Source organism: Somniosus microcephalus, chromosome 18 (genome assembly GCF_052327205.1).
Source record: "Somniosus microcephalus isolate GS21.2 chromosome 18, FLI_Smic_1.0, whole genome shotgun sequence".
Taxonomy (NCBI): Eukaryota; Metazoa; Chordata; class Chondrichthyes; order Squaliformes; family Somniosidae; genus Somniosus; species Somniosus microcephalus.
Window position 1 is genome coordinate 3178777 of NC_141004.1, and position 27784 is coordinate 3206560.

The window sequence follows — 27784 nt, forward strand, 5'->3', positions numbered from 1 at the left end:
CTTCCGGATATTATGAGGGTCCAGAATATCCCCCAGATTTCTGCAACTCCTTACAAAAGAGTGTACAGAATTTGTAGGTTCGCGAGTCTATACAGATTCACTCTTTGAACAATTCTAGAAATATATACTGTAGTATTATTTAAGAGCCGGCATTCAGTTAACATCTGTTGAATCAGTCGCAATATTAACAATTCAAAGTACAATTAGCTTACATTTCTTATTTCTCAGAGATCCTTATTCTCAAATCTTTACTTCGTTATATTTCTTATTTCTAAATCCAGAACATCGTTACATTTCTTATTTCTTATTTCTAAATCCAGAACATCCACCAAGAATCAATACTTCAACTTCCCGAGACTCATAGTTAAAAACTTACAGAGATGCCTCTGGAAAGTTGAGAAATGCCCTGCCCGTTCAGCGAATTCTGACGTTCTGTTAAAAAAGGTCTTATTTTTATACCCTTTTAGCTTTGGTTTCTTCTTTGATGTTCTCTGCTGGTGTCAGCTAATTGTCTTTATTGATACCTCTGTTTGAATGCTTTCTATGTTACTATCAATTCAACTATTGCATGCATAATTATTTCTCTACTTTTAGGTGTTCCAAAAACCATCATAAAAACAATGACAGCAATGGTTTTTGTTTGATGTCATTCTTACAAAATGCTTTTCATTCAATTCTTAATATTGGCTTAACTGCTTTTTAGCAGACATTTTGACTCCGTTCTGCTTCAAGTTTAATACAAACACAATGCAATTGCTTGGTGTATCTATTGAAGTCATATCTTCAAAGTCTTGTTGGTATGGTTTTTACTATGTATAAATTAAAGACACTTTGACCAGGGTGGTTCATGCATTTCTAGCTATCTCAATTGGTTGCATATTTAATCGTATGGTTCCTGTTTTCCAAGTTTAACATAAAACTATTTGACCAGCAGATGTTTCTTTTCTTGATGTCATGTTTTCAAAGGGATATGCCTCTTTTAATGTTTGTATTTCTGTTTCAACGTGTTAGTTTGTAACACCTTAAACTGGGCCTTCTCATTGTGTTCGTTGCAAACCATAGACTCTTCGGAAGCACCAATGGTTTGCTTCAATCTTTCGTTTTAGAATATTTAACTAATTCCCATTTCAAAGCTTGTTTACAGCTTTGTTATCAACTGACCTTGTCTCAGAAGCCTGTATTTCTGTTTACAGCCTGTCTACTGAGACTTGTGTCTTTTAAACCCAGTATGTCTTTTATTAATAATATTAGAATTCTGTTCATAGTATCTGTATTTCTCTGAATCATGGCTATTCCTTCATACTTTGTCTTCACAGAATGAGAGATTTCCACCGGCCGACACTGTAGTAAATCCATGCCTGTTCCCAGGTAAATATACCCTTGTTCACAGGTCAATACAAATGTTCACAGGTCAATATGCTGGTTCACAGGTCAATATACACATTCACAGGTCAATACACAGGTTCACAGGTCAATACACAGGTTCACAGGTCAATACACAGGTTCACAGGTCAATACACAGGTTCACAGGTCAATACACACATTCACAGGTCAATACACACATTCACAGGTCAATACACAGGTTCACAATCTAATACACTGCTTCATAGGTCAATACACAAGTTCACAGGTCAATACACACATTCACAGATCAATATACACATTCACAGATCAATACACACATTCACAGGTCAATACAGAGGTTCACAGGTTAATACACAGGTTCACAGATCAATACACACATTCACAGATCAATACACACATTCACAGATCAATACACACATTCACAGATCAATATACACATTCACAGGTCAATACACAGGTTCACAGGTTAATACACAGGTTCACAGGTCAATACACACATTCACAGATCAATATACACATTCACAGGTCAATACACAGGTTCACAGATCAATATACACAGGTTCACAGATCAATACACACATTCACAGATCAATACACAGGTTCACAGGTCAATACACACATTCACAGATCAATATACACATTCACTGGTCAATACACAGGTTCACAGGTTAATACACAGGTTCACAGATCAATATACACATTCACAGGTCAATACACACATTCACAGATCAATACACAGGTTCACAGATCAATACACAGGTTCACAGGTCAATACACACATTCACAGGTCAATACACACATTCACAGATCAATACACACATTCACAGGTCAATACACACATTCACAGATCAATATACACATTCACAGGTCAATACACACATTCACAGATCAATACACAGGTTCACAGGTCAATACACACATTCACAGGTCAATACACACATTCACAGATCAATACACACACTCACAGGTCAATACACACATTCACAGATCAATACACAGGTTCTGAACCCTGTGTATTTTGTTCGCTATTTATTTACCCATCAATCTGAATTGTCCTCATTCTCCTCTTTCCCTCACAAAGCTCCAAATGTCCCGAACAGTAATGGTTATGTTAAGAAAACTACAACAGAGCCCCGGCTACCTGAAGGAGGCATTAGCAAGAAACTGGAACAGTGTACTATCTTCCCAGCAGGTTAGTGTTCTGTTGTCTTTCAAGTAGTGACTGAACCGCACAAGGACCAAGTGAGGAGAACAGGGGAAATAGATAACTCACCTTTTGGGACCCTAGTTATCATTCGCCATATGTCAGCACTGCAAGTACCATGGGTAGCAGAAGAGGATCTATTGAATTTTAGTGGTCAGAAGGTTCGAGCTCCACGCCAGGGATTTGAGCACGTAATGCAGGCAGACACTCCCAGTGCAGTACTGAGGGAGCGCTGCACTGCTGGAGGTGCCGTCTTTTGGTTGAGCCGTTAACCCGAGGCGCCACGTCTGCTCTCTCAGGTGGACGTAAAAGATCCCAGGGCATTATTCTAAGTTTAACGTCGGTACCTCCGACAGTGCAGCACTCCCTCAGTACTGCACTGGAGTGTCAGCCTGGATTTTGCACAAGTCTCTGGAGTGGGACTTGGACCTACGACCTTCTGACTTAGAGGCGGCAAGAGTGCTACCCACACAAAAGCATAATATCAGCAATTTGAAAATTTCAGAATTGAGATTGATAGATTTTCGTTGGGTAAGGGTGTTAAGGGTTACGGAACCAAGAGGAGTAAATTGGAGTTAAGATACAGATCAGCCATGATCTAATTGAATGGCGGAACAGGCTCAAGAGGCCGAATGTTTCCTATAAGTATTAAGTCTTGTATCTGATCTTGTTTCCTTCTCAGCACAAGTAAGCCAATTGTCTGGTTTCCCTTCCCATAAGGTCGACAGCCGATACTGTCATTATCCTGGTGTGGTCGCTGATCCATGTGACCCTTACATGCGCATGCCCCGTCGACAGGAGTACAGGTAGGTGCTTTGAGCTCCCATCCTCAGATTGTAAGTACAGTGCACTCTGGTGTAAATAAACACTAATCTCTGAACCTCTTTGACTAACTGAACTGGTGGGTGAGGGGTTCCGATGGAACCTACTTGGCCAACGAAAGATTTGACATCCAACACGGCCTCTGAAACACCCAAAATTATACCCATCACACGTCCTGCCTCCTCTTAGTTTGTCCTGCCTTCATGTGATGTGTGGCATCACTTTGATTCTGTACATTTCATTCGACAGTCATCCCATTCCATCTCTCTGGTTATGGATTAAAATCCAAGTTTCATTTATGACTGTTACGCCTTCCATTTTCCACTTCAACTTCAGATCCAAAGGAGTTGGGTGTTTTTATGTTCATTTTTATGTTCCTGCTGTTTGAAACATAAGAAATAGGAGCAGCAGGAGTCGGCCATGCGGCCCCTCGAGCCTGCTCCGCCATTCAATAAGATCATGGATGATCTTTTACCTCAACTCCACTTTCCCGCCCGATCCCCACATCCCTTGATTCCCCTAGAGTCCAAAAATCTATCAATCTCAGCCTTGAATATACTCAACGACTGAGCCGCCACTGCCCTTTGGGGCAGAGAATTCTCTGGGGGAGATGGGGATTCCTGAATTTTGACCTAGCGACAATGAAGGATCAGGAGGGTTTCTCCGCTGGTGGGTTCCTGCAAATCTCACCTGCAGGTGGAGCCTTCTTTGGCATGGCAGCTGGAAAAGCAACATTAAAGGTCAACGTCCAATTTGGTCATCCATTCTATGGCATCTGGTGAACTGGAGTGAATAGAAGCTGTGCCTCCAGGCAGTGATCTTAGCGTGCAATGGTTCCATGGCTTGGATAGCCCCTGCGCAGCTGATTAAGGGAGACTGTTTTGTTCCATTGAGCAGTTTTGGCTCAACATTATCATGCATGAGATTAGTAAGGTAACGTTTAGCGCGTTACTGCGTCCGTTGTTGGAAACAGTTCTTCGATGAGAACTGAGCATCCACAGTCCTCTGGGGCAGGGAATTCCAAAGATTCACCGCCCTCTGAGTGAAGAAATTCCTCATCTCAGTCCTAAATGGCCGACCACTTATTCTGAGACCGTGACCCCTGGTTCTAGACTCTCCAGCCAGGGGAAACATCCTCCCTGCATCTACCCCAACAAGCCCTCTCAGAATTCTATATGTTTCAATGAGATCACCTCTCATCCTTCTAAACTGCAGAGCCCATTCTACTCAACCTCTCCTCGTAGGACAGTTCCCTTATCCCAGGAATCAATCTATTGAACCTTCGGTGCACCCCCTCTAAGGCAAGTATATCTTTCCTCAGATAATGAGACCAAAACTGTGCACAGTACTCCAGGTGTGGTCTCACCAAGGCCCTGTACAATTGCAGCAAGACTTCCTTACTCTTATACTCCAACCCCCTTGCAGTAAAGGCCAACATGCCATTTGCCTTCCTTATTGCAACACCTGACTGGGACCTCCTTTCACCTCACTGGGAATCTGTTGCCTCTGTAGCTCTCCTAAACTCTGGAACTTTTCAGCGCTTTCCCAAACAAAATCAAATCCGACGATTTATAAAGCACTGGTTAGGCCACAACTGGAGTATTGGGTCCAGTTCTGGTCACCACACTTTAGGAAGGATGTGAAGGCCCTTGAGAGGGTGCAGAGGAGATTTACCAGAATGGTTCTGGGGATGGGGGATCTTAGCTACAAGGACAGGTTGGTGAAGCTGGATTTGTTTTCATTAGAGCAAAGGAGGTTGAGGGGTGATTTGATCGAGGTGTACAAGATTATGACGGGTTTGGATAGGGTAGACGGGGAAAGGCTGTTCCCACTAGTTCATGGTACAAGGACTAGGGGAACACAGATTTAAGGTTTTGGGCAAGAGATACAGGGGGGATGTGAGGAAAAACTTTTTTACGCAGCGAGTGGCGAGGACCTTGAACTCGCTGTCGATGGAAGTGGTGGAAGCGGAGACACTCAATGTTTTCAAGGGGAGACTAGATAGGCACTCGAGGGAAATAAACCTGCAGGGCTACGGGGATAGAGCGGGGGAATGGGACTGACTGGATTGCTCTGCAGAGAGGACTCGATGAGCTGAATGGCCTCCTGTGCCATTATGACTCTATGATTCGAACTTCCGCTCTGCTGAAATCACCGCCCTCAGCAACTTCAGACCAGCTCACCTTGGGCCAGTACTAAGGCAGAGTTCTTTAGTGTCTTTACTGACTTCAAACTCACCATTCAGCCTCTCTGCATCACTGATCTGCTGGTCTCCTAGACTAGACCTTTTCCTCAAACTCTATTCCTAGCCCTGTCACCTCACCTCTGATCATCACTTCCACTATCTGCAGAATCCCCTGAAACAGATGACACTCTAAACAAGACCAGCATTTTTGACATTCTAAGTCAGACAACTGGATGACCTTTGAGAATTCTTTGCTGCATTTCCAAACTCCAACTGCTCTCCCGAGAGATTTGCAGGGAGAAGGGGAAGGGTGAGGATATGGGGATGAGTCCAGTGAAGAAGTGGTGCAAGTGCCGATGGACTTGTAACGTAACGTAACATTCACCCTTCTAGCAGTAAAGTGATTGATAGTTGGCGTGGAGGATTTCGTACAGCGCTGTTCCTCCTCCTTTAGATCTGTCTCTACAACTGAGTTCAGTCGTGCCGGCGCCACCTGCTTCTTAGGTAACCTTGCTGTAAACAATTCTGCCTAGTGTTCCTGGTGCTCAGCAGTGCACAGTGCCAGAGACTGTCAAAGGCATTGAAGATGTCCAGGGCAATGGCAAGTGAATCAGCAGAGTGTTGATGAGCAGAGTTCCAGAAGGGATGTAAGAAAGGATGCAAGACTATTCTTTTCATTCTTCCACTCTGATGCTCTCCTAAACATAGAAACATAGAAGATAGGAGCAGGAGTAGGCCATTCGGCCCCTCGAGCCTGCTCCGCCATTCAATGCGATCATGGCTGATCATCCAAATTCAGTAGCCGGTCCCTGCTTTCTCCCCATATCCCTTGATCCCTTTAGCCTTAAGAAATATATCCAACTCCTTCTTGAATATATTTAATGAATTGGCCTCTACTGCCTTCTGTGGTAGAGAATTCCACAGGTTCACCACTCTCTGGGTGAAGAAATTCCTCCTCATCTCTGTCCTAAATGGCTTACCCCTTATCCTTAGACTGTGACCCCTGGCTCTGGACTCCCCGACCATCGGAAACATCCTTCCTGCATCTAGTCTGTCTAGTCCTGTCAAAATTTTATAAGTTTCAATGAGATCCCCTCTCATTCTTCTAAACTCCAGCAAGTACAAGCCCAATCGACCCAATCTCTCCTCATACGTCATTCCTGCCATCCCAGGTATCAGCCTGGTGAATCTTCGCTGCACTCCTTCCATGGCAAGAACATCCTTCCTCAGATAAGGTGACCAAAACTGCACACAATACTCAAGGTGTGGTCTCACCAAGGCCCTGTACAACTGCAGCAAGACACCCTTGTTCCTGTACTCAAACCCTCTCACTACGAAGGCCAACATACCATTTGCCTTCTTAACCGCTACCAGACCTTTTGGGCTCACTTTTATCCTCTTCCTACTCGAATCTCAATGACCTCGGCAAACAATTCTCAAGCCCTGAAAGGAGCACAGCAAGCAAGGCGGCAAAGAAAAAGTTAATCCTAGAATATTACAGCACAGAAAGAGGCCTTTCGAGATCACTATTTCAAGTTAAACCATGAATACAAAACAAACGGACATGGGACCAATCTGGAAGAAGATAACTTCAGGACTGATGTTAGGAAGCACTTCTTCACACCCAATATGATTAATACCTGCTGTGTGGGAAAGTGGAGCCGGCAAAAACTCTTATTTCACAAGTAAGTTCTGCTTTTACTTTGAAATAATAGTGCCGGTTTATCTCGTCTCTGCTATTTTATATACCTCACGGAGATTCTCGTCCTAGACAGCAGAGCTTGAGGCTCTCTACTGTTTTTTGTAGCTTACTTGTAGTTCAGTTTTATTGCTTTTCTCTGTACCCTCCCCCAACCCCCCATGGAAAAGGTAGATGTATTTTTTGGCATGATTAGAGCTGTATGGACAAGAATTGCCTCAGCATAATCTCGGTAGACTTCAGTGCCGTGTCCTGGCTATATTGCTCAGCATTCTATCAACTTTCTTTCAATTGCTTCACTACTTGCCTGGATGAGTGCAGCTCCAACAACACTCAAGAAGATCAACACCATCCAGCACAAAGCAGCCTGCTTGGTGGGCACTCCATCCGCCACCTTAAACATTCACTCCCTCCACCACCGGCGCACCGTGGCTGCAGTGTGGACCATCTACAAGATGCATTGCAGCAACTCGCCAAGGCTTCTTCGGCAGCACCTCCCAAACCCGCGAGCTCTTCCACCTAGAAAGACAAGGGCAGCAGGTGCATGGGAACACCACCACCTCCAAGTTCCCCTCCAAGTCACACACCATCCCGACTTAGAACATAAGAACATAAGAAATAGGAGCAAGAGTAGGCCATTTGTCCCCTCGAGCCTGCTCCGCCATTCAATAAGATCATGGCTGATCTTCTACCTCAACACTTTCCTGCACTATCCCTTTATTCCTTGATTCCCTTAATATTCAAAAATCTATTGATCTCTGTCTTGAATACACTCAACAACTGAGCTTCCACAGCCCTCTGGGGTAGAGAATTCCAAAGGTTCACCACTCTCTGAGTGAAGAATTTTCTCCTCATCTCAGTCCTAAATGGCCGGCCCCTTATTCTGAGACTGTCAAAGGCATTGGCGATATCCAGGGCAATGGCAAGTGACCCCTTATTCTGAGACTTGGAAATATATCGGCCGATCCTTCATTGTCGCTGGGCCAAAATGCTGGAACTCCCTCCCTGACAGTACTGTGGGTGTACCTTCACCACATGGACTGCAGCAGTTCAAGAAGGTGGCTCACCCACCATCTTCTCAAGGATAGTTAGGGATGGGCGATAAATGCCGGCCTTGCCAGCGACGCCCATGTCCCAGGAAAGAATTTTTAAAAACCTACATTGTCTAGACTATGCCAATGCCTTCCTTAACTCTCCCTTTGCTAATTCAGTTCCACTCATTGTAGATGTACGTGGCACAATGTGCCGCACTTTACATTCATCAGTGTTGAATTTTATCTTCTGCCCAATTGAAAATTGGCCCTTGTGCTGCATCCCCAACCTCCTGCCCTCCCTCGTCATCAACATTACTATTGCCATTAAATTGTAAATTGGGAGGCAATCGATATCCATTGTCATACATTCGAAGAAGACCAGGGGAGTTCTCCCCGGTGCCCTGGCCAATATTTATCTCTCAATTAACATAAGAACATAAGAATTAGGAGCAGGAGTAGGCCATACGGTCCCTCGAGCCTGTTCAATAAGATCATGGCTGATCTTCAATCTCAACTCCACTTTCCTGCCCGATCTCCATATCCCTTGATTCCCCTAGAGTCCAAAAATCTATCGATTTCAGCCTTGATTATACTCAATGACTGAGCATCAACAGCCCTCTGGGGTAGAGAATTCCAAAGACTCACAACCCTTTGAGTGAAGAAATTCCTCCTCATCTCAGTCCTAAATGGCCGAACCCTTATCCTGAGACTATGCCCCCTAGTTCTAGACTCTCCAGCCAGGGGGAAACAACCTCTCAGCATCTACCCTGTCAATCCCCCTCCGAACCTTATATGTTTCAATGAGATCACCTCTCATTTTTCTAAACTCCGGAGAGTATAGGCCCAATTTACACAACATCACTAAAACACACGCTATCTGGCCTTTAGTGCATTGGCGCTTGTGGGACCTTGCTGTGCTCAAATTGGCTGCCGCATTTCCCAACATTACAACAGTGACTATGCTTCAAAAGTACTTAATTGACTGTAAAGCGCTTTGGGACGTCCAGAGATCGTGAAATGCGCTAATGACATGCAAGCTCTTTAGACAACACTAAGCATTTTTAAGCTATTTAAATGCTGTCGGATGCGTTGTAAGAATTGGTGGGAAACCATCAGGGTGCGGACCCGGTGCCTGAACGGGTTAGACCCTGAACTTTCACCTCTGGCATCTGTGTTCAGTTCCAACCCATTCTGTCAGGGGATGAGAGTCTCCTCTGCCCGCTGACTGTGAATGTCAGATGTAAAATGTGCTTTGGACAGTCTCACCCAGTGCCTCTGATTTGGCAATCTCACTCAAAGATGTCCACACAACCTAGGCCACTCCAACAAAGTCAGAAAGAAGCCACAAACTAACCACACCATCCACAAAATGACAATGCCCAAACTCGACAAGGTCCATTTCCCCGTTTGTAAGATCCTTGATACCGCCCAACTTCAGGAACCTTGTCAAATTAATCTAACCCTTACCCTCTCTTCTCCCACTCTCCCCACCTCCATCAGCATAACGTTCCCAGATGTGCAACATGTATCCAAGTGTAAGCCTTGGCTCAGTCAGTCTCACTCTTGAGTCAGAAGGTTGTGGGTTCATGTCCCTCTCCAGAGACTTGAGCACAAAATCTAGGCTAACACTCCCAGTGCAGTGCTGAGGGAGCGCCGCACTGTCGGAGGTGCCGTCTTTCTGATGAGATGTTAAACTGAGGGCCCCGTCTGCCCTCTCAGGTGGATGTAAAAGATCCCATGGCCACTACCGAAGAATATCAGGGGGAGTTTTCCTGGTATCCTGGCCAACATTTATCCCTCAACCAATATCACCAAAACATTGCTGTTTGTGGGAGCTTGCTGTGTGCAAATTGGCTGCTGCGTTTCCTACATTACAACAGTGACTACACTTCAAAAGCGCTTTTGGGACATCCTGAGATCTTGAAAGGTGCTTTATAAATGTAAGTTCTTTCTTTCTTTTACCCCGACACCTCGACAGTAATCATGTTAAAAGCTGCACTGTTAACTTTATAACATTTTTATTTATCTCCAGGAAAATTAATTTAAAAAAATATCTGGTGTGAGATACAGAATAGTATCACAAGGTTTGGAGCATAGGTTAACATAGAAGATAGGAGCAGGAGTAGACCATTCGGCCCCTCGAGCCTGCTCCGTCATTCAATGAGATCATGGCTGATCATCCAAACTTAGTACCCTGTCCCTGCTTTCTCCCCATATCCCTTGATCCCTTTAGCCTTAAGAAATATATCCAACTCCTTGAATATATTTAATGAATTGGCCTCTACCGCCTTCTGTGGTAGAGAATTCCACGGGTTCACCACTCTCTGGGTGAAGAAATTCCTCCTCATCTCTGTCCTAAATGGCTTACCCCTTATCCTTAGACTGTGACCCCTGGTTCTGGACTCCCCGACCATCGGGAACATCCTTCCTGCATCTAGTCTGTCTAGTCCTGTTAGAATTTTATAAGTTTCAATGAGATCCCCTCTCATTCTTCTAAAAGCATAAGCCCAATCGACCCAATCTCTCCTCATACGTCATTCCTGCCATCCCAGGTATCAGTCTGGTGAATCTTCGCTGCACTCCCTCCATGACAAGAACATCCTTCCTCAGATAAGGTGATCAAAACTGCACACAATACTCAAGATGTGGTCTCACCAAGGCCCTGTACAACTGCAGCAAGACATCCTTGTTCCTGTACTCGAATCCTCTCGCTACGAAGGCCAACATACCATTTGCCTTTTTAACCGCCTGCTGCACCTGCATGCTTACCTTCAGCGACTGGTGCACAAGGACACCCAGGTCTCGTTGCACTTCCCCTTCTCCCAATCTATTGCCATTTAGATAATCTGCCTTCCTGTTTTTGCCATCAAAGTGGATAACCTTGCATTTATCCACATTATACTGCATCTGCCATACATCTGCCCAATCACCCAACCTGTCCAAATCATACTGGATAAATAGTTGGGTTGGAGTAGTGGAAGTTTTACACTACTTCTAACCACTGGGTATCTCACCTGAGGTGCTCCATTTCTCCAGCACTAAAATCCTTCGCTTGGATGAGCACGAAAACAAAAAGTAAACCCAGGAGGATGAGCGAATGTTTTAAAAGTAATTTCTTTCTTTAACACCATTTTCTTTCTGTCTGCAGTTACAGCTGTAATAGGCTGGAGAGAACAAACTAAATGATTTCCATCGAGTAGGCACAGATAACTAAAACCGTGCAGAACAATAGAAGAAACCAGCCAAAGGATCATCGATAAATTAGAAGTACAGTTGCTGTGGTGCCTTTCCCGCCTACCAATACTCTCACCCCGTCCAACACCCGACTCTGTAATCCTCACCAATCCTACTGAGACGAACCTCTTATCCTTACCGATTGCCACGCCGACAATCAATTCTCTGCCCTAATCCTCACCAATTCTACTTTAGTGAACACCCTTGCCAATACCATCCATCCAAACACCAAGGTTACCCCTTAATCCTGCCGTCCAATGCTGCCCGCCCTCACCCTTGCCAATATTCACCTGCACCATAGCTACATTGAAAGGGCCTCTTCACTTTACCACTACCATTGAGATGAGTACCAAAGCACACCTCTTTTATCACCGTATTCAAAACATATATCATCTGTTATCTTTGCCGATGCCACAAGCACCTGAAGAACATCCAGTGGCAACTGTTGCACTTTGTTACGCTGATCTGTACGAATGCCCCAAGGAAAAAAAAATAAAGAGAAACTGGATATGCGTGTGTGAGAACAGGTGATACAGCCCAAACTGCTGAGCTTAAAGGAACATAAGAACATAAGAATTAGGAGCAGGAGTCGGCCATTCGACCCCTCGAGTCTGCTCCCCCATTCAATAAGATCATGGATGATCTTCGACCTCAACTCCACTTTCCCGCCCGATCCCCATATCCCTTGATTCCCCTAGAGTCCAAAAATCTATCGCTCTCAGCCTTGAATATACTCAAAGACTCAGCATTCACAGCCCTCTGGGGCAGAGAATTCCAAAGATTCACAACCCTCTGAGTGAAGAAATTCCTTGTCATCTCCGTAAGGCCGACCCCTTACCCTGAGACTATGCCCCCTAGTTCTAGACTCTCCAGCCAGGGGAAACAACCTCTCAGCATCTACCCTGTCAATCCCCTTCAGAATCCTATATGTTTCAATGAGATCACCTCTCATTCTTCTAAACTCCAGAGGGTATCGGCCCATTCTATGCAATCTCTCCTCATAGGACAACCCTCTCATCCCAGGGGATCAAATCTAGTGAGCCTTCATTACACTGCCTAGATTGATCACTTCAAAGATGTTCTACATTGTAGGTAACATACTGTGCAACAAAGGGGTGTGGAGGGGGGGGTGGGGGGGAACGCCCGTTTCAAGTAAGATCAGAAGACTGCCTTCTGAACCATCGGCAGTTCACACTGGATCCCACCGCACTAAGGGCCTCAGTTGCCAAAGTAGAAATCAATTGCGCAGAGATTTGGTGCTGGCAAATTGGAGTTACTTTTTTTTGGTGGAGGTTGCTTGCGAGGCCACATCAACGCCAGCAGAAGCTGAGAGCAGTGCACAGGACAGCCCCATTTCCCCGAGGGCTCCTAAAACAGGTGTTTGGTCCCCTCATTGGCGTTGGCAAGGGACCCAACGCCTGTTTTTCGGTGGCCTCCCTGGATGCCTGAAAATTGGCCGAGACTGATACGGCTACAGATGCTTTTTCAGGCGTCCTTGGAGCGCAGGAACACAGCCCTGCGAAATTGGTCAATTTTCCCTCCCCCGCCACCTTGGTTTCTGTCGGGGAAACAACAGGGCCAACGATGAACAATTTCCGCCTCATCTGTTCCTGTTGCCTTGGTCATCTGTACCTGGAACTCTGTTCTGGAATATTTCAGTAAGTAATTGTGTCATTGCCTTGGTCATCCCCAAAACCTTTGGCACTGTGAAGCTCTAAAGAAATGACCATTGGGTGGACTTGCAACAAAATAATGGGCCAGAAATTCGGGTCGGGGGCTTCCCGCTGGCGCAAGCCCCCGACCTGCACTTACCTAGCGCGCCTGCCGTTGTGCTGTGGGCCCGCGTGGGATTCCGATCCTGGGCCTCCTCCAGCTGCCGGCGCGAAGTGCTTGCGTATCCCAGGGGCGCAGTTAGTTCGCAGCGTCCCCTGGGATCACGTGGGCCATGGCGAGCCAATCGGAGCAGGGAATCTCCATTCATAGATTTGACAGGAAGACCTGTCAAATCTATGAATCAAGATCGGCCCCAAAACCTAAGTAAAACTTCAAATAATTTTTTTTTAAAACATCACATTTTTAAAAGAACTATAAGTTACATAAATTAACTATTTTAAACAAAAATTTAAATTTTTGAAAAAATTAATTAATGTATTTAACGGGGCTAAAAATAAACTTACCTTTCTTTAAAGTATTTTAAAATGATAAACCTGTGGGAAAAAGTGTTTTAATTTTACTTAATTAACCTCTTACCTTGTTGAAAGCAGGCCTTGCTTCGCCTGCTTTTTCCACGCGCAGCTGCTGGGGACTTACCCACATGGAGAAACCTGTAAAAACAATCGGAAGTTCCAGGTCTACGCGCTGCCTCTCCGGCGCACGCGTTTGACCTCCGAACTCCTTCCTTGAAGGGAACGGAAGTTCCAGTTTCCAGCGCATGCGCAGTGCATGCGTGAAACCGGCACTTCCATTGGCCTTGCGGGTGAGTACACAGCGCGTACTCACCCGTGGGGACCTGAATTTCTGGCCCATTAATGTTTGTGGCTGGTATTTCATTTCCTCTCATCATTGTATCTCTGTGCTGTGGTTGATCCTCTGATTCGTTCCATCAACTTAAAAACGTTCTCTCTCCCACCTTCTCTCATCATCCAAACCTCTCCACTCTTTTCACAAAGGTAAGTAGAGGAACCCATTCAGCAGATCGGGAATGACTCCAGAGTTCTTTTTTACTCCTTCATGGGATCTGGGCGTCGCTGGCAAGGCCAGCATTTATTGCCCATCCCTAGTTGCCCTTGAGAAGGTGGTGGTGAGTCGCCTTCTTGAACCGCTGCAGTCCGTGTGGTGAAGGTGCTCCCACAGTGCTGTTAGGGAGGGAGTTCCAGGATTTTGACCCAGCGACGATGAAGGATCGGCCGATATACTTCTAAGTCAGGATGGTGTGTGACTTGGAGGGGAACTTGGAGGTGGTGGTGTTCCCATACGCCTGCTGCCCTTGTCCTTCTAGGTGGAAGAGGTCGTGGGTTTGGGAGGTGCTGCCGAAGAAGCCTTGGCGAGTTGCTGCAGTGCATCTTGTAGATGGTGCACACTGCAGACACGGTACGCCGGTGGTGGAGGGAGTGAATGTTTAAGGTGGTGGATGGGGTGCCAAGCAAGCGGGCTGCTTTGTCCTGGATGGTGTCGAGCTTCTTGAGTGTTGTTGGAGCTGCACTCATCCAGGCAAGTGGAGAGTATTCCATCACACTCCTGACTTGTACCTTGTAGATAGTGGAAAGGCTTTGGGGAGTCAGGAGGTGAGACACTCGCCACAGAATACCCAGCCTCTGACCTGCTCTTGTTGCCACAGTATTTATGTTGCTGGTCCAGTTAAGTGTCTGGTCAATGGTGACCCCCAGGATGTTGATGGTGGGGGATTTGGCCTTCGCAATCCTACCATTCCCGTTACTAATCTTTGTGTGAAGAAGCTTTTGCTGCAAAATTCATGAACGTGCCATCTACCAGTTTGTGCCTCTGTCCCTTTGTCCTACGGTCACAGTGCAACTGGCAACAGTGCTCTGTGTAAAGATTGTAATGATCGCAGCCTCAGTCTATGTGTCGGACATGAAGGTTGTACAACAACATCAACTTGCATTTAAATAGCGCCTTTAACGTATTAAAATATCCCCAAGGCGCTTCGCAACAACGTTACCTGACAAAAAATTGACACCGAGCCACATAAGGAGATAATAGAACAGGTGACCAAAAGCTTGGTCTAAGAGGTAGAATTTAAGGAGCGTCTTGAGGAGGAGAGAGACGGAGAGGTTTAGTTTAGGGAGGGAATTCCAGAGCTTAGGGCCCAGGCAGCTGAAGGCACTGCCACCACTGGTGGAGCGGTTAAAATCGGGGATGCACAAGAGGCCAGACTTGGAGGAGCGCAGAGATCTCGGAGGATTATAGGGCTGGAGGAGGTTACAGAGATAGGATGCAGGAGTCAAAACACTTGCTCGTGTATTGAGGGTTACATGAACATGCTTACTCGGTCAACACATGGCAATGCTTTGCTGCAGTAGATCACACATTACAGTCATTGAGCTCAACTTTCTAGAACTCCTCTTTCTGCTTCACCTTCTAACTTCACAATTTCACCATTTTTGTATCTGTCTAACTACATTACTTCACACGATCTTGATGCACATTATACCATTTCTCACCTCGTCTTCATCAATAAGTGCCAGGCTCTCTAAAGGTCTATCACCCAAGGCTTTCTTTCTGACGGCTGTGCTCTTGAAGGCCAGCAGAAACCGCTGGTGTTTCGGGTTAGCGAGGTATAGACGGCACTACCATGACTCCACTACAGGTAACTTAGTTTCTAAGCAAAAACTGTGATTAAAAGTCCAGGTCTACAGAGTTGATGCTCTAAATTTTGAAGATAGGATGCCCAGAATCACAGACAACACTCATTGGTGGAGCCTCACATAAGAACTTAAGAATTAAGAGCAGGAGTAGGGCATACGGCCCCTCGAGCCTGCTCTGCCATTCAGTAAGATCATGGCTGATCTTTGACCTCAACTCCACTTTCCCGCCCAATCCCCATATCCCTTGATTCCCCTAGAGTCCAAAAATCTATCAATCTTAGGCTTGAATAACCAATTAACCATTCAAGGATAGTACAACGTCTTTGGATTTGCAGTCAAAATGGCCTTGTGATGGCTCCTAGTATTTGATTAACATTGTTGATAAAAGTTTTGTATTGTCTGCAAACTTTGAGCGAATCAGATTTACACCCTTTTCCTTCAACTTTCCCAATGGACACTGCTTCTAAGTTCCTTTTCCAACATACATTAATTTACCTCTATCGACATTAAAACCCATCCGCCATTCCTTAGCCCATATATGTAATTGCTCCAGATATTTTTTGACTGATTATCTATCCCGTGAAATGTTATGGTGAAAGATTGGGGAATGCAGATGCTCAAAGGGATCTGGGTGTCCTTCTACATGAGTCACTGAAAGTGAATGTGCAGGTGCAGCAAGCCGTTAGGAAGGCAAATGGTATGCTGGCCTTCATTACAAGAGGATTTGAGTACAGGAGTAAAGAAGTCTTACTCCAATTATATAGGGCCTTGGTGAGACCACACCTGGAGTACTGTGTACAATTTTGGTCTCCTTACCTAAGGAAGGATATACTTGCCATAGAGGGAATGCAACGAAGGTTCACGAGATTGATTCCTGGGATGGCGGGACTGTCGCATGAGAAGAGATTGAGTAAACTAGGCCTGTATCCTCTTGAATTCAGAAGAATGAGGGGGGAACTCATTGAAGCATACAAAATTATTATTACAGGGCTTGATAGGATGGATGCTGGGAGAATGTTTCCCTTGGTTGGGGAGTCTAGAACCAGGGGCCACAGCCTCAGGATAAAGGGTAGGCCATTCAAGACTGAGATGAGAAGACATTTCTTCACTCAGAGGGTGGTGAATCTTTGGAATTCTCTACCCCAGAGGGCTGTGGAGGCTCAGTCATTGGGTATATTCAAGACAGAGATCGATAGATTTCTGACTAGTAACGGCAACAAGAAATATGGCGATAGGGCCGGTGAATGGAGTTGAGGCAGAAGATCAGCCATGATCTCATTGAATGGCGGAGCAGGCTCAAGGGGCCGAATGGCCTACTCCTGCTCCTATTTCTTATGTTCCTATGTTATAATGTTGCTAACTATTTTGCTTCCAAGTCATTTATGCATAGTTTGAACAGCAGAAGATGTAACTAGTACCTTCCCCAGAGGTTAATCTTAGGAACATAGGAACAGGAGTAGGCCATTCAGCCCCTCGAGCCTGCTCCACCATTCAATTAGATCATGGCTGATCCGTATCTGAACTCCATCTTTGTTCCGTAACCCTTGCCAAACAACAAACTATCACTGTTAAGCTGCTTCCTATCGCCAAGCCAGTTTTTAACACAACGAGCTAATTTGCTATCAATTCTGTAAGCCTTAAGCCTTCTTATCCACCAATCCATTCAAGAGAATTCCAGATGTGTGAGGAACTTCCTAATGCTTTCAAATCCACATCCTTCTGTCTTCCGTGCTTTTTAAGATGAGCATTGATAGCATCCTGTATAATGGTTTCAAGCATTTTTCCCTGCCTCATGTTAGTGACCATGGGGGGAGTTTTAAACCCCTAGGACTGGCGGGGGAGGGGCGGGCGGGGAGGTGGGGGGGAACGGAGATTGACAGGACACCCTTGTCTGATGAAGGGGGCCGCAGAGTGGAAAGGGGAACAGTAGCATAATGGTTATGTTACTGGACTAGTAATCCAGAGGACTAGACTAATCCACTGAGACGTGAGTTCATAATCCCACCACAGCAGTTGGGGAATTTAAATTCGGTTGATTAAATAAATCTGCAATAAAAAACTAGCATCAGTAATGGTGACCATGAAACTATCGGATTGTCGTAAAAACCCGTCTGGTTCACTAATGTCCTTTAGGGAAGGAAATCTGCCGTCCTTACCTGGTCTGGCCTATATGTGACTCCAGGCCCACAGCAATGTGGTTGACTCTTAACTTCCCTCTGAAATGGCCTAGCAAGCCACTCAGTTGTAACAAACCGCTACGAGAAACAATAATAAGACCACCCGGCATCGACCTCGGCACCGGCTACAGACACGGCAATGGCACATCCAGCCCAGTCGACCCTCACCAACATCTGGGGACTTGTGCCAAAAGTGGGCGAGCTGTCGCACAGGCGAGTCAAGCAACAGCCTGACAGAATCAGACCTTTCAGCCAATGTCCCGAACTCTTCCATTATCATCCCTGGGTATGTCCTGTCCCACAAGAAAGACAGAGACCCACCAGGGGTGGCGGTACAGTCGGGAAGGAGTGGCCCTGGGAGTCCTCAACATTGACTCCGGACCCCATGAAGTCTCATGGCTTCAGGTCAAGCATGGGCAAGGAAACCTCCTGCTGATTTCCACCTACCGCCCTCCCTCAGCTGATGAATCAGTACTCCTCCATGTTGAACACCACTTGGAAGAAGCACTGAGGGTAGCAAAGGCACAGAATGTACTCTGGGTGGGGGACTTCAATGTCCATCACCAAGAGTGGCTCGGTAGCACCACTACTGACCGAGCTGGCCGAGTCCTGAAGGACATAACTGCCAGTCTGGGCCTGCGACAGGTGGTGAGTGAACCAACAAGGGGGAAAAACCTACTTGGCCTTGTCCTCACCAATCTACCTGTCGCAGATGCATCTGTCTATGACAGCATTGGTAGCAGTGACCACCGCACAGTCCTTCTGGAGACGAAGTCCCGTCTTCACACTGAGGACACCCTCCATCGTGTTGTGTGGCACTACCATCGTGCTAAATGGGATAGATTCAGAACAGATCTAGCAGCTCAAAACTGGGCATCCATGAGGCGTTGTGGGCCATCAGCAGCAGCAGAATTGTATTCCACCACAATCTATAACCTCATGGCCTGGCATATCCCTCACTCTACCATTACCACCAAGCCAGGGGACCAATCCTGGTTCAATAAGGAGTGTAGAAGAGCATGCCAGGAGCAGCACCAGGCGTACCTAAAAATAATGTGCCAGCCTGGGGAAGCTGCAACACAGGACTACATGCATGCTAAACAGCGAAAGCAGTATGCTATAGACAGAGGTAAATGATCCTACAATTAATGGATAAGATCAAACGCTGCAGTCCTGCCACATCCAGTCGTGAATGGTGCTGGACAATTAAACAACTAACGTGAGGAAGAGGCTCAATGAATATCCCCATCCTCAATGATGGCGGAGCCCAGCACGTGAGTGCAAAAGACAAGGCTGAAGCACTTGCAACCATCTTCAGCCAGAAGTGTTGAGTGGATGATCCATCTCAGCCCCCTCCTGAGGTCCCCACCATCACAGAAGCCAGTCTTCAGCCAATTCGATTCACTCCACGTGATATCAAGAAATGGCTACGTGCACTGGATATAAGACTATGGGCCCCGACAACATCCCGGCTATCGTGCTGAAGACTTGTGCTCCAGAACTAGCCGTGCCTCTAGCCAAGCTGTTCCAGTACAGCTACAACACTGTGCATCTACCCGACAATGTGGAAAACTGCCCAGGTATGTCCTGTCCAAAAAAATCAGTACAAATCAAATCCGGCCAAGTACCGCCCCATCAGTCTACTCTCAATCATCAGCAAAGTGATGGAAGGTGTCATCGACAGTGCTATCAAGTGGCACTTACTCACCAATAACCTCCTCACTGATGCCCAGTTTGGGTTTCGCCAGGACCAGTTGGCTCCAGACCTCATTACAGCCTTGGTCCAAACATGGACAAAATAGCTGAATTCCAGAGGCGAGGTAGAGTGACTGCCCTTGACGTCAAGGCAGCATTTGACCGACTGTTGCAATAAGGAGCCCTAATAAAACTGAAGTCAGTGGGAATCAGGGGGAATACGCTCCACTGACTGGAGTCATACCTAGCACAAAGGAAGGTGGTTGTGGTTGTTGGAGGTCAATCACCTCAGCCCCAGGACATCGCTGCGGGAATTCCTCAGGGCAATGTCCTAGGTCCAACCATCTTCAGCTGCTTCATCAATGACCTTCCCTCTATCATAAGGTTAGAAGTGGGGATGTTCGCTGATAATTACAGTGTTCAGTGCCATTCGCAACTCCTCAGATAATGAAGCAGTCCACACCCGCTTGCAGCAAGACGTGAGCTGATAAGTGGCAAGTAACATTTGTGCCACACAAGTGCAAGGCAATGACTATCTCCAACAAGAGAGGCTAACCATCTCCCCTTGACATTCAACAGCATTACCATCGCCGAATCCCCCAACATCAACATCCTGGGGGTCACCATTGACCAGAAAGTTAACTGGACCAGCCACATAAATACTGTGGCAACATGAGCAGGTCAGAGGCTGGGTATTCTGCGGCGAGTGTCTCACCTCCTGACTCCCCAAAGCCTTTCCACCATCTACAAGGCACAAGTCAGGAGTGTGATGGAATACTCTCCACTTGCCTGGATGAATGCAGCTCCAACAACACTCAAGAAGCTTGACACCATCCAGGACAAAGCAGCCCGCTTGATTGACACCCCATTCACCACCTTCAACATTCACTCCCTCCACCACTGGCGCACTATGGCTGCAGTGTGTACCATCTACAAGATGCACTGCAGCAACTCGCCAAGGCTTCTTCGGCAGCACCTCCCAAACCCGCGACCTCTACCACCTAGAAGGACAAGGGCAGCAAGCGCATGGGAACACCATCACCTCCAAGTTCCCCACCATGCTGACATGGAAATAAATCGCCGTTCCTTCATCATCATTGGGTCAAAATCCTTGAACTCCCTCCCTAACAGTATTGTGAGAGTACCTTCAGCACAAGGACTGCAGTGGTTCAAGAAGGCGGATCACCACCACCAGCTATTCACAATCGATATCAATGATTTGGATGAGGGGACTAAATGTAACATTTCCAAATTTGCTGATGATACAAAGCTAGGTGGCAGTGGCAGTTGTGAAGAGGATGTGAAGAGGCTTCAAGGGGATCTTGACAGGCTCAGTGAGTGGGCAAGAACATGGCAGATGGAATATAATGTGGATAAATGTGAAGTTATCCACTTTGGTAGAAAAAAACAGAAAGGCAGAGTATTTCCTAAATGGTGAAAGATTGGGGAATGCAGATGCTCAAAGGGACCTGAGTGTCCTTGTACACGAGTCACTAAAAATCTACTGGAATTCTTTGAGGAGGTAACTAGTAAAATAGATAAGGGAGAACCAGTGGATGTGGAGTATTTGGACTTTCAGAAGGCTTTCGATAAGGTCCCGCATAAGAGATTAGCATGTAAAGTTAAGGCACATGGGATTGGGGGCAAGGTATTGACTTGGATAGAGAACTGGTTGGCAGACAGAAAGCAAAGAGTTGGAATAAACGGGTCTTTTTTCGAATGGCAGGCAGTGACTAGTGGGGTACCGCAGGGATCGGTCCTTGGACCCCAGCTATTCACAATATATATTAATGATCTAGACAAGGGAACTAGATGTAATATCTCCAAATTTGCAGACGACACAAAGCTGGGTGGGCGTGTGTGCTGTGAGGAGGATGCCGAGAAACTCCAGTATGATTTGGACAGGTTGGGTGATTGGGCAAAAGCATGGCAGATGCAATATAATGTGGATAAATGTGAGGTTATCCACTTTGGTGGTAAAACAGGAAGGCAGATTATTATCTGAATGGCAATAGATTGGGAGAAGGGGAAGTGCAACGAGACCTGGGTGTCCTTATGCACCAGTCGCTGAAGGTAAGCATGCAGGTGCAGCAGGCGGTTAAGAAGGCAAATGGTATGTTGGCCTTCGTAGCGAGAGGGTTTGAGTACAGGAACAGAGATGTCTTGCTGCAGTTGTACAGGGCCTTGGTGAGACCACATCTTGAGTATTGTGTGCAGTTTTGGTCGCCTTATCTGAGGAAGGATGTTCTTGCCATGGAAGGAGTGCAGTGAAGATTCACCAGGCTGATACCTGGGATTGCAGGAATGACGTATGAGGAGAGATTGGGACGATTGGGCTTGTACTCGCTGGAGTTTAGAAGAATGAAAGGGGATCTCATTGAAACTTATAAAATTCTGACAGGACTGGACAGACTAGATGCAGGAAGGATGCTCCCGATGGTCGGGGAGTCCAGAACCAGGGGTCATAGTCTAAGGATAAGGGGTAGGCCATTTAGGACAGAAATGAGGAGGAATTTCTTCACCCAGAGAGTGGTGGACCTGTGGAATTCTCTACCACAGAAGGCAGTAGAGGCCAATTCATTAAATATACTCAAGAAGGAGTTGGATATATTTCTTAAGGCTAAAGGGATCAAGGGGTATGGGGAGAAAGCAGGGACCGGGTACTGAATTTGGATGATCAGCCATGATCGCATTGAATGGCGGAGCAGGCTTGAGGGGCCGAATGGCCTACTCCTGCTCCTATCTTCTATGTTTCTATGAATGTGCAGGTGCAGCAAGCCATTAGGAAGACAAAAGGTATGCTGGCCTTCATTACAAGAGGATTTGAGTACAGGAAAAGAAGTCTTACTCCAATTATATATAGGGCCTTGGTGAAACCACACCTGGAGTACTGTGTACAATTTTGGTCTCCTTACCTAAGGAAGGATATACTTGCCATAGAGGGAGTGCAACGAAGGTTCACTAGATTGATTCCTGGGATGGCAGGACTGTCGTATGAGAAGAGATTGAGTAAACTAGGCCTGTATTCTCTTGAATCTCATTGAAGCATACAAAATTATTGCAGGCCTTGATAGGGTGGATGCTGGGAGAATGTTTCCCTTGGTTGGGGAGTCTAGAACCAGGGGCCACAGCCTCAGGATAAAGGGTAGGCCATTCAGGACTGAGATAAGAAATTTCTTCACACAGAGGGTGGTGAATCTCTGGAATTCTCTACCCTAGAGGGCTGTGGAGGCTCAGTCATTGGGTATATTCAAAACAGAAGTCGATAGATTTCTGACTAGTAAGGGCATCAAGGGATATGGCGATAGGGCCGGTGAATGGAGTTGAGGCAGAAGATCAGCCATGATCTCATTGAATGGCGGAGCAGGCTCGAGGGGCTGAATGGCCTACTCCTGCTCCTATTTCTTATGTTCTCAAGGGCAATTAGGGATGGATAATAAATGCTGGCTTTGCCAGCGACACCCACATCCTGGACCGAATAAAACAAAAAGGTCCTAAATCAAATCTGACATGAGATTCTTGAGCCTCTTACTAGGAAAGAGTAGCTGAGGTGGTTTCCTGTTGTCTTCCTCATGGTTTATATCTTCGGAGTACCTTCTCCTAGTTGGCCTGCAACCAAGGCTAAATAGTCACACCTACCATAGTCGGCCGTGGCTCAGTGGGTAGCAGTCTAGCCTCTGAGTCAGAAGGTTGTAGGGTTCAAGTCCCACTCCAGAAACCTGAGCATAAAATCTAGGCTGACACTCCAGTGCAGTATTGAGGGAGTGCTGCACTGTTAGAGGTGTCGCCTTTCGGATGAGATGTTAAACCGAGGCCCTGTTTTCCCAGGCCAATATTTATCCCTCAATCCAACATCACTAAAAACAAATTATTTGGTCATTATCACATCGCTGTTTCTGGGAGCTTGCTGTGCACAAATCGGCAGCCGCATTTCCTACATCACACCAGTGATTACATTTTCAAAAGTACTTAATTGGCTGTGAAGCGCTTTGGGATGTCCTGAGGTTGTGAAAGGCGCTGTAGAAATGCAAGTTCTTTAAATTACGATGGGGGAGGGGGTCCACCAACATCCATCGGCCACAAGTACCCCCACTGGGCATCAATCCAGTATTCACAGCTGGCGCTGTCTGGAATAGGGGCTGACCCAACCAATCTGACTCAGAGGTGGGAAGCCAGTGGTCACTCCAACCAGCTGCAAGTACTCCAGTGGATGTCAACCCAGTGTTTAGAGCCTATATTCCAGATTCCAATCGTCGGGACTGTCTGGAGTGGGGCTCGAGCCCTTCACCACCTGATTCAGAGGCCGGAATGTTGCCACTAAGGCCAAAAGCTCACTTTACTATTACATATAAATGGCGTTAAATCCTAAACTATGATTTTGGGAAGCAAGCTGCCTTCCAATTTAATACAAACTAGAACCAAATGAGAATTATTTTAACGTCTAACTGCCATCAAATTTATTATAGTGAAAACCATGAATGAAGAAGCAATTTGTTTAACGTGATGTTCTCTTTGTTTGCAGGCGCAGTTGCAAGAGGCTGGCCAGGTTAAACAACATGATTTCCATAGAATAGACTGCCAAGTATACAAGATGACAGAAGACATTGTGCAATATGCTGTTTCTCATCATCAATACCATGACTCAAACATCCCACGTCCTGACAAACACTGCTCACACACGCTCCTTCCGATCATCGATGTTCAAAGGCACGGCATCCAAAGCATTTGGATATATTATCACCCAACCACTGCTCCACTTGACCAGTGCCACTCAAACGTTGAAATGTCGCATATCCTTACCAGCACCATCTACATCCACAGAACTTCTTGAGCTGAGATGTACATCTACTCTCACTAAAAAAAAATACAATAAAGGAGAATCAGAACAACCGAGTAAGTTACTCCCCAAAAACATTTGAGTGATACCAGGTAGTATAAAGAAAAGTTGCATTGCATAAAAGTTGATGAGATCGCACCTGGAGCACTGTGCACAGTTTTGGTCTCCTTATCTGAGGAAGAATATACTTGTCTTAGAGGCAATGCATCAAAGGTTCACTAGATTGATTCATAGGAGAATTACATGGGATATACGGCACAGAAACAGGCCATTTTGGCCCAACCAGTCTATGCCAGCGTTTAATGCTCCACTCGAGCCTCCTCCCGTCTTTCCTCATCTAACGCTATCAGCATAACCCTTTATTCCCTTCTCCCTCATGTGCTTGTCTAGCCTCCCCTTAAATGCATTGATACTATTCGCTTCAACCACTTTTATGTTGGGATGAAAGGCTAGGGAATGGTATGTTAGTGTAATGGTTGTAAAATGGTATGTTAGTGTAATGGTTATGTTACTGGACTGAATAATCCCAAGGCCTGGACTAATAATACACCCAAGTTTAAATCCCACCATGACAGTCTGAGAATTGGAATTCAGTTTTTTAAAAAGAAAGTGGAAATAAAAAGTTGGTGTCAGTAAAAGTGACCATGAAGTTGTTGGATTGTTGTTAAAAACCTAACTGGTTCACTGATGTCCTTCAGGCATGGAAACCTGTTGTCCTTGCCCAGTCTGGGCCTATATGTGACTCCAGTCCCACACCAACGTGGTTGACTCTTAACTGCTCTCTGAAGTGGCCTAACGAGACACTCAAGTTAGGGCAACTAGGGATGGGCAATAAATGTCGGCCTTGCTAGCGATGCCCACATCTAAATGAATTCAAATAGGGGAAAGATTTATGGTTTGGAAATTTGTGGAGGTCCGCAAAGAGTGGGGCAAAGGATAAGCAAGATTCAGTGTGGGCTAGAGTACGAGGGGTAGAGTTCTGGATCAGTCGGAGTTTAATGAGCTCAGGAGGCTCTTTAGAATGACGTTAAAGATGTCATTCTTGAGGTGACGACAAAGGTGTAGATCAGCAGCAGTGGGAGTAAGGTAGGGACATAGGTGGACAGTGTTATGGAGATGGAAGTATGCGATCTTAGCGAGCTCAGGATCGAACAGGACAGCGAGGTGTCAGCTGTGGCTCAGTGGTAGCACCTCCCGCCTCGGAATCAGGTGGTCTTGGGTTCAAGTGATGTGCTTCCTGACATCACCACTGAATGGCCAAGCTCTAATTTTAAGGTTATGCCCCTTTTGTTCTCAGCTCCCCACCCCCCCACCAGAGATGATAGTTTCTGTCTACCATTTTCCTCAGTGTGCACTGTTCTTTTTTTAAAGGAAAGAAAAAGAAATACTTGCATTTATATCGTGCCTTTCACGACATCCCAAAGCACTTTACAGCCAATGAAGTAATTTTGAAGTGTAGTCACTGCTGCAATGCAGGAAACGCAGCAGCCAAATTATGTACAGCAATGTGATAATCCTGGGATGAGAGGGTTGTCCTATGAAGAGAGATTGAGTAGATTGGGCCTATACTCTCTGGAGTTTAGAAGAATGAGAGGTGATCTCATTGAAAAACATAAGATTCTGAGGGGGATTGATAGGGTAGATGCTGAGAGGCTGGTTCCCCTGGCTGGAGAGTCTAGAACTAGGGGGCATAGTCTCAGGATAAGGGGTCGGCCATTTAAGACTGAGATGAGGAATTGTAGTACCACACCGAACTGGTGATCTATGATCCAGGTTGTCCAACAAGCCTTCATCATGTGATCAAAAGCTCGGTCAAAGAAGTAGGTTTTAAAGAGCGACTTAAAGAAGGAGGTAGAGAATTCCAGAGCCTAGGTGACTGAAGGCACGGCTGCCAATGGTGGAGCAATTAAAAGCGGGGATGCACAGGAGGCCAGAGTTGGAGGAGCGCAGAGACCTGGGAGAGTTGTGGGGCTGGAGGAGGTTACAGAGATAGGGAGAAGCAGCGAGGCCATGGAGTGATTTGAAAACGATGAGAATTTTAAAATCAAGGTGTTGCCAGCAGCAAGAGTAGCCATACTCAGTTCTTAATTATATAACCTCTCAACGCCGCAAAATTTCAGGACACTTCTTCCAGCCTATTTCGTTTATGCTAGTTTATAATGGTACCTTAGATACAGCCGCTGAAACATTCAACTTTTGCCGCAGCTTGATTTGATTGCAGAACAAACTTTTAAGATGAATGTTTGTCTTTGCCAATTGAAATGCAACAAATTTAAGATGCTTAATCTCATTGTTATCATAAAACAGTCCATAACAGCACCAAGTTGGCAGTCACTCTGAGCATTGGTTCCTCTGTGGAAAGGGTAAATGCACAACTGTTGGCATGGTGTAGAAAGTGAACCCAATTCCTAATATACCAAACTGGGAAGCGTGCAATTTTGGTACTGGATAGAAAACATTTTATTTTTTATTTTTTAAACCACTGCAGCAACAGACACACCTCAATGAGCATGAATTCCCCCAGGATGGCAATTCTGGAGACTCTGATGCAGTGGCCTGGCCTGGTCACTGCCCGTTCGAATCAGGACCTGGGTTTGGAATCCAGCCCAGAACAATGGTCTTCCCTGCTGGCTGCAAGGGTCCCAAGCATAAATCGAGGCTGCTGCAGCCTCAACCTGGATTCAGGTGAGCAAGAGTCTGAATCAGGTACCTGCCCAGGCTCAGCACCATCATTTAGACTGGCCACAAGGATAGTTGGTATTGGAAATGCAAATGCCTCATGGTGTAATTTGGGTGGGGTGCTTGAGTTTGAGGGGTTAAGGTACACAGTTGGTGCAGAATGGAAGGAGCTTCACCTTTCCTCTTGGCCATTGTGTTTATTTGACCTGGTACTACATCATGCTAACCTGGAGTGTTCCCCAGTGAGTAGTCCCAATCTTCCCTCTCACCGCCAGCCTCTTGACCAAAGAAATTAATATGGAATTGCAGCAAAATATCACTTCCAAGTGAGGGACAGGACAATACACAAGATTACATAATATTTTCAATCCGAGAAGAGGGTGGGGGGGGGGGGGGGGGGGGTGGGTGGTGGGTGAAAGCGTAAAACACAATCATAGAAATTTATGCCCATTGTGTCTGTGCCGGCCGCAAAAAAGCTATCCACCCTAATCCCACTTTCCAGCTGTTGGTCCGCAGTAGCCTTGTCGG

At 46.0% G+C, this 27784-nt stretch overlaps 1 protein-coding gene across 5 annotated transcripts in view; it reads left to right on the plus strand.

Moving 5' to 3' along the window:
* LOC147104979 (uncharacterized) overlaps positions 1 to 25043 on the plus strand; it is a 61044-nt gene extending 36001 nt beyond the window's left edge. For 2 of the 5 annotated variants that reach the window (XM_086010965.1, XM_086010964.1), the window contains exons 7-10: positions 1317 to 1368; positions 2447 to 2557; positions 3252 to 3375; positions 24263 to 25033. In XM_086010965.1, the coding sequence (XP_085867091.1) occupies positions 1317 to 1368; positions 2447 to 2557; positions 3252 to 3375; positions 24263 to 24314 (339 nt within the window). In that variant the 3' untranslated portion in view covers positions 24315 to 25033. Of the gene's footprint in view, positions 1 to 1316; positions 1369 to 2446; positions 2558 to 3251; positions 3376 to 11457; positions 12052 to 24262 lie in introns of those variants that run through there. The other 3 variants (XM_086010968.1, XM_086010967.1, XM_086010966.1) reach the window with 3 other exon arrangements.
* Positions 25044 to 27784: the final 2741 nt, after the last annotated feature.